The 8,055-nt window shown below is 33.2% G+C and overlaps 2 protein-coding genes across 2 annotated transcripts; both read left to right on the forward strand.

The window, feature by feature from the left end:
• The first annotated feature begins 2,600 nt into the window (after positions 1 to 2,600).
• On the forward strand, positions 2,601 to 3,325 carry LOC112041124 (low temperature-induced protein lt101.2-like). The gene is made up of 2 exons (XM_024074024.2): positions 2,601 to 3,014; positions 3,139 to 3,325. The coding sequence occupies exons 1-2, from the start codon at positions 2,934 to 2,936 to the stop codon at positions 3,229 to 3,231; spliced, it is 174 nt and encodes a 57-aa protein (XP_023929792.1). The 5' UTR covers positions 2,601 to 2,933; the 3' UTR covers positions 3,232 to 3,325.
• Positions 3,326 to 5,944: 2,619 nt separating this feature from the next.
• Positions 5,945 to 7,827, forward strand: LOC112041122 (small ribosomal subunit protein uS12). Its single transcript, XM_024074022.2, has 4 exons — positions 5,945 to 6,069; positions 6,536 to 6,691; positions 6,791 to 6,917; positions 7,386 to 7,827. The coding sequence occupies exons 1-4, from the start codon at positions 6,065 to 6,067 to the stop codon at positions 7,524 to 7,526; spliced, it is 429 nt and encodes a 142-aa protein (XP_023929790.1). The 5' UTR covers positions 5,945 to 6,064; the 3' UTR covers positions 7,527 to 7,827.
• Positions 7,828 to 8,055: the final 228 nt, after the last annotated feature.

Genomic DNA, 8,055 nt, shown 5'->3' on the forward strand with positions numbered 1-8,055 from the left:
GCATTTTGAAAGAAACTATCCACATTATGATGTTTAATTTTATGCGTGCTTTGGCTCTTTGTAGTTGATTATTTTCATTGAATGAAGTTTTATTATTTTTAAAAAAAATTATGCTTGCAATTATGAATTCTTAATAACCCATTAATAAGGTTTGCTTTCAAGTGAGGGGGCCATCTCAAAGTTATAAGTGTAATTTTCCAAGCTAAATTTTGCTTGGAGCCTGCAATTATTTTCTGTTTTTTCAAGAGGCAATCATGAAACCTTACTCCTTAGACACAATGTCTTTAGAATTCAAGAATTTGTTTGAAACTGCAACTGTCTCATTTCAATCTGCTTGTTTTCATTTCCCTTTTTTTGTGAATAGGTGAAAATTAGAGAAAAAAGTTTCTCAACTTTATAATGCGCAGCTACAGTAAGCAAAATAAAGGAACTTATCTTTTTAAAAATGATGCTATTTGGTGGAAACAAATCAGCAGGGTAAGTTTATTCATTATCTGAATGAATATAATAACTTAGTTTTAAGGGTTGGGATTGCCTTGGCTAACATACTACCTCTTTGTATTATCAATGTCAGGTGCCTCAGAGGCACAGATGCATCATTATCTTTGACATTACAATGGTATAAATAATTTCAATGTACATTGGTTATTTTTAAATTTCTTGGGCTGATCTTTTTATGTGTGTGTGTGTGTGTGTGTGTGTTTGTTGATATTCAGTCCAATCTAAAAATTCTGGTGGTTGTATTTGAATATTTACCGAGTAAACTATACAACCTCAACTTGAATTACATATAATGGCCTCATCTTCCCAACACCAAATTTGAAAAGGATTTTATAATTAATCATATAGAGTATGGCTTTTGATGTTTACTAGTTTGGCAAATGGTACTGGTTTCTCTTGGGGAGCCGTAGACTAGATTTAGAATTGGCTTGGGTTGGAGTAAGATTGGTAAGAATTGCTAGACGACCACAGTGGCTATTGGCTTGGTTTTCTTACTGACCCAAGCTTTTGTATAATGCTGCTATGGTTGGTGTAGGTTAAACCTGCCTGTGCTGGGATGAATCAAGCATAGCATGCTGAAAGGTTATGCATATCACTTGGTGACTAGTACTAGTTGTTTTGCTATTGCATGCTATACTAATTATAGCTGTTTCGACTGGCTTTTGCTTTGATTCATAGGTTGCACAAGATCATGTTGATCAATGATGCAGAGTCCCTTTGTTCCACCAAAAATGAAAATTGCCAAAAACAAAATTAGTTTAGTATTGATCAAAAATAGAACTCCATGCAAGATTATTAAGCACTAGATAAAAGGAGATACAGACGAGTCCAAATCTTCTGTCTCATTAATTGTGATCCACTTCGTGCTCCACCAATAAAACTTAGACAACTAGCCTCTCTCATTAAATGAGATAACTCTAACTTTAATGAGAGAGGCTAGTTGTCTCATTTAATGAGATATCTCATTTAATGAGAAATGCTAGCTGTCCAAATTTTATTGGTGGAGCATGAAGTGGAGCACAATTGATGAGACAGAGGATTTGGACTCGATACAGACAGTGTAAGCAAAGTTTTTTAACTGCTATACTGGGTGAGTAAACAAAGGAAGGAAAAATGGTCTCTTAAATTTTCCACTTCCTCTCAATCGAACACGAAAGAGGAAAAATTATATATATTATTTTTGAATAACAGGAGATAATCTAACACGTCATACTTCTCATGATTTTTTGTGAGTTTTAGAGTGCAAAATTTCGTTTTCATGAAAAATAAGAATGACTATAAATTTGGAGATTTAAAAATTCATTCAAAGTCAGATTTGGGACAAAAATGTATTTCTAAACTCAACCCCTCTAAAATATTATCTAAACCATATTAAATTTAGGAATTTTATTTGTATTTGTAAAGCCTAGAACATCCCAAACCAGTTCGTTTATCCAACCACCAATCAAAGTCGAACAAGTTAGATTAGATAAAGTTACTCTAAAATTAAACATCTAAAACATTATTTATCTAAATTAAGAATTAAGAATTACTTTTATTCGAAATTAAACAGCATTTTAAGGGGGGGAAAAAGATAGGCAAACTTATTTTTGTTATAGATATTCTAATTTTGTGTAAATAAAATTAAGAATGGGGTATTTTATTAATTTAAATACTGCATAATTAAGTCATATTCAAGTACCCCAAACCATCTTCCGACCTTAACAAATTTAGAACTTTAAAATGGAACCCATTTAAAATTTCAAGCTTTTACTATTACATTAGATAAATCGAAATACTCATTAAACTCAACTAGATCCATTGCCACCCCAGTGAAAAAACAATAATTATTTCGTGTATATGTATATATATTCTCTCTCTTATAACATGTGAACTCTATACACATAAATCTCACATATTATGAGAGATGTGTTGCATATACCAGATGCATAAGATACTTTATTGATAAAGAAGATTGAGCAAACACACGTGTACTTATGACAAAGATTACTTAGATTATCAGTATAAAGTAATTATACAGTATTTTTGCAATAAAGTAACGTGATGATTTCTTTTCTTACATGAATAATGAGTTTTAGTAACTCACTGTTCATGTGAGACAGGGAGAGGAGTAAGTATTATATCACTATACTACTACTCCTGTGGTGCAGCACAAGGTTGTGTGGATTAGATCTCATGGATTAGATGCAACAACTTTTAATACGAGTCAGAAGGAAAACACGGTAATATTGGTAGAAAAGTTACACGTCGCAAAGTATCCTCACTAACGTGGCACTCTCGACCCCTTAACTGTGACGCCTATCCTAGCTGATTTTGTATTTTTTTTAACACGATCTAAGTCTTATATCTCCCATTGCTTCAGCATTATTATTACTGTTAAATTTAGCACATCCAGGTCCAGCCTCCTCCTTCAAATTCAAGCAAAAAAATTCATGGGTTCAGAAACTTTCATAGAAGTTATTCTAGCAATACTCCTACCACCTGTTGGGGTTTTCCTTCGTTATGGCTGTGAAGTAATTAACTTAAACTCTTTAATAAACACCAAATTTTCCTTAACATTTATGTTATATGTGTGTGTGTGTGTTCTCTATGGTTAATTTCATTAACTTGTTTTTTTTTGGATTGCTGAAAATGCAGGTGGAGTTTTGGATAGACTTGTTGCTGACAATATTGGGGACCGTACATACCAGGAATCATATCTTCTCTTTATGTGTTAGTAGGATAATGTGAAAGAGGTTGATGATGTACTGGGAATCATATGTGACATGTACTTGTTTAGTAGAATCGTTGATGTTTGAAAAAGAGTTAGCAACTTATGTGGTTTTTTGTTTTTTCATATCATTGTATGCTTAATTTAATTTGGGATCAGAGACTAATGGGGACCGTTGCTGACAACATTGGGGACCGTACATACCAGGAATCATATATTCTCTTTATGTGTTAGTAGGATAATGTGAAAGAGGTTGATGATGTACTGGGAATCATATGTGACATGTACTTGTTTAGTAGAATCGTTGATGTTTGAAAAAAAGTGAGCAACTTATGTGGTTTTTTGTTTTTTTCATATCATTGTATGCTTAATTTAATTTGGGATCAAAGACTAATGGGTGTGTTTGAATACTGCTTATTTGTTGAAAATGCTAACACTGTAGTAAAATAATTTTTAAAAATGTAAATAATGCTGTGAGATTCAAAAATATATTGGTGTAGGCATTTTTGCATTTTTAGCTAGGTCGTGACCAGTGCCATAAGACTCAGTTAAAAATGCAAACACTAAAAACGCGCACTATAACGCTACGCAAACGCTCACTACTTGTTTGTTTATAATTTAAAATAATCTGACCAATTGTGTTCGTATAGTATTGTCATCTTTCAGTTTTTGCTAAGCATATAGTTTCTATATGTTTTGATTGATTGCCAATGGTAACTGCAGTATTATTGTTGGGTATGAGGAAAGGCAAGGGGTGGATTTGTTGGAACTTGGAAGTATTTTTCTTGACCTGTTAGCTGAAATGATACAATTGTTGGTGTGCAAAACGTGAAGACAGGTCCCACCCCCCAAACCCAAAAAAAGCTTCTCAAACACTCGTCGTGATTAAGAATCATAAGACTATTTTGCGGGTTGATTGAAAAAAAATTCAAATACATTTAAATGAATTGAACCTTTTCTTGGTTAGGAATTTCTTGGTTAGTGCCTAATCCGGGACTGTAGCCTAGCTTCTGGTTCATTTTGCACAGCCTATTTTGCTCATTAAAAATGATTTATTTGGAGTTCTTGATTCCTTGGCGAGGCTTAATGAAGAAGTCTTATCATGCACCGTACTGCTTATTTAAAGTTTGAAAATGAATTTGGTTGAGTCATAAAATAGAACTTTTTCAACCAATTCTTTCTTTTTTCAGAGCATTCATACTTAAACTTTTCAACATTGGTAATATACTTTTGATCCCTGCATTACTTATAATATATAATCACATAATTATTAAAACATATAAACCTTATAATTACTAGAGATCCGCAACACAACTTATGATATTTAATCACATAATTATAAAAAATATATAAATCTTATAATTACGAGACATCCTCAACAAATAATGTGATATACAACGAATGCATGAGATATCCTCAACATAGAATATCTCATGTTAATGTGATACATTTTTAATGTGAAATAGCTCGTGAATATGAACTTGATTTAACTATATATGTATAATGATATATGCATATATGCGTACATATATAAAATATACTTGATTTAAGTACGTATAATGATATATGTGTATATGCGTACATATATAAAAATATAATTATATTGACTGGAGAATGGAGATTGGATGGTACAAGTCTATAAATAAGTTCATGAGATATCAAAATATCATTTAAAATTTATTGATAATATAAATGGTCCATATTGTAGTAAAATTTTTAATAACACAAGATTGGTAACTCCATTTTGTATATTTTCATAAACAAACAAAATTAGTCTACTTGATTAACTCAAGTAACTTGTGACACAAGTTCAAATTTATTCAATAAGAAAATGACTCAAGTTTGGACATATAATCTCTCAGTTCATGTTCTAAACAAAATCACAAACTTGTAATACTATGCCCTACCCAGTTCATTTACAACTCTACATATATTATGCATGTTATTAGTACTCCTCTAGTCCTCTCACAGTGTGGATCCTAAATAAGTACGGGAACCACATAGAGGGAAAATATAATAGTTATTAAAGTTGATGACTTGATATCTAGACTAGTTCAAGTGTTTAAATGAATCATTTCTTAACAAGACTTAGTAAAACCCAACGGGTTTGTAATGGCTTGTGTAACTTGGATGAATTTTTATCATGCAGCCAAGCTTGTGAAAACGTAAAAATAAATAAATAAATAAAAAAGAAGCACTTCTATGTTTGTTTACCTAGTTTCAAGGCCCCAACCTATCAAAAGACTATTCTACTATTATTAATCCTTAGTTTTGAATTATAATGGGCAGTTTAATTTAGATAAATGTCTTTTTTTTTTTCTTTTCAATTTATGTTTTGATTAGTCAAAATTTTAAAATTAAATTTTTTTTTTAAAATTTGACCCTGCGGTTGGATTGTTGACCTATTTGTTGAACGAGTGACTCAACTGTGAATATCCGAACTTGATTAAAATATATATATATATATATTTATACTGCATGAATGAATAATTATTGCTTAAATACACGGGTCCCCATATGTCAGTATCATCCAAAGGCCGTAATTTTTTTTTTGAAAGGCAAAGGCCGTAATTTCCCCAAAGGTAAAAAAATTCCTAATTCCCAGCCGTTGGATACATCAGAGACAGAGATACACACACTTGATGATCCCTCCGGGGACAAATCCGTAATATTGCGCATAACACAACACCATTTTCGTCAACGAAAATTAACTCAAGCAGCCAAAGTCCAAACAGTCCTATATATAAATAGACGCGCACACACGATATCTAGGGTTTTGGGTTTCAGAAGGCGGCACTTCCTCTCTATTCGAACTCTCAATCTTCATTCAAACGAAACTCTCACACCGCAATCATGGGGTAATCTTTTTTTCTCTTCTCCGATTCTCACAATGCTATTTTTGCCTGTTTTTGAATAATTTATTACAATGTTAATTTTAGGTGTTAATGTATTCATTTGTATGAGATCTGGTTTTTTGCTTTGAAGTATTTAATTTCTTGTTTCCTGATTTATTTTATATTCATAGCTTTGGAAAAACTAGCTAGCAATATCTTTAGCTTGATTTTACAGCACCCATATTCCATATATTGCTTTTGATGTGCTATGAATCAATAAATCCTAAAAAATTTAAAAAGCAATGTTGAATGTTAGTTATGTGGGTTTTAGTGTTTCAATGGATATTCAATATTAGTTTGTGTGCATAGGAGAGTGAGGATGTGAATAGGGTTGAAGTTGAAATTTGAAGCCAATGTGGGTATTTTGGTATTTAGCGTTTTGATAATGGGTGGGTTTAATTGATTGAAGTTACATGTGAATGCTGTGCAGGAAGACTCGTGGAATGGGAGCCGGGCGTAAGCTCAAGTCCCACCGTAGAAGGCAGAGGTGGGCTGACAAGTCATATAAGAAGTCCCATTTGGGAAATGAGTGGAAAAAACCATTTGCTGGTTCATCCCATGCAAAGGGCATTGTTCTAGAAAAGATGTAAGATTGAATCTTCTTTCTTTATCTTGGTCTGTGAAATGTTTCCCGTGGATGACACCAGTGTACAATTGGGACTAACGGTTTAATGATGTGATGCAGTGGTATTGAGGCTAAGCAGCCTAACTCTGCTATCAGGAAATGTGCTCGTGTTCAGCTGATCAAAAATGGGAAGAAGATTGCTGCTTTCGTGCCTAATGATGGTTGCTTGAATTACATCGAGGAGAATGTAAGTTTGAATATTTGTAGAAGTGGAAAGTTCTTCAAAATAAATAAATAAATAACAGGCTGAACATGTGAAAGTTTTTTGAGTCCTGGTACCCCTAAATTATTGAAAGTTAATTTGTATCCTAGAATTTATTTCTTCATGTATGTTTGAGTGAAAATTTCATTTTAAACTTTGACAACAAGCACCTACCTTAGCAATAACCAAATCCTTTCAAATTGAACTTGTGTGTACTTGGGGCAGTTGGTTAGGTTCTGTGAAAGTATAATTTTAATTTGAAATTAATGTTCCTGGGTGGAAACTACTTGTGAGCCATAAAAGTAATTGGGCAAAAGGACAAGGTCACCCATCTTCCAGAACATATGGCACAAGGGCATAAGAAAGAGGATTTTGTGTGAAATATAATAAAGTGCAATGACTGTGTCTTCTCTGTATGCTCAGGCTTAATAATGTATGGTTTGTTTGGTGCAGGACGAGGTGTTGATTGCAGGATTTGGACGGAAGGGGCATGCCGTGGGAGATATTCCTGGAGTCAGGTTTAAGGTTGTGAAGGTATCCGGTGTGTCTCTGCTTGCTCTCTTTAAGGAGAAAAAGGAAAAGCCAAGGTCTTAGGCTTGTTGGGTTGAGACAGGCTCATCTTGGTCTGCTCTCTCTCCTCACTCCAGCTTGTTCTTTATTTAAATGATACTTGTAGCAGCTATTCAGCAAGATTGATTTTTGTGAGCAGTTCTTTATTAGCTACTGTAGAACCTGGTTCTGTTTGTCTTAAAGAAGTGAAATTTTGGAAAGTTAGGGTTTTGATATTTTCAATTGGCATTCTCTATGGTTCTCACTTCTCATGTTGATCAACTTGGGTTACTTTGTCATTTAATGTTTTTACTATGGCATGATAATGATATATTCTTATTTCAAATGGGTTGCCAGCCTATCATCCTTAGGGGATTCTCCTACAACATGAATGGAACTAGATTTTCTAAAACTTCCACTTTGGATCTAAAATTTTTGGTTATATGATGCTGCGCGCCCAAAGTTGTGGTCATGGATGCATATACTAAGTTGCAGATGACATTGTTTTAGAGCTGTAGATGCCTATATTAGTGGGCTTTCTTCGTGCGGGATTTGCAGTATACTAGCATGACAA

This window comes from Quercus suber, unplaced genomic scaffold (assembly GCF_002906115.3).
Source record: "Quercus suber isolate HL8 unplaced genomic scaffold, Cork oak 2.0 scaffold_160, whole genome shotgun sequence".
NCBI lineage: Eukaryota > Viridiplantae > Streptophyta > Magnoliopsida > Fagales > Fagaceae > Quercus > Quercus suber.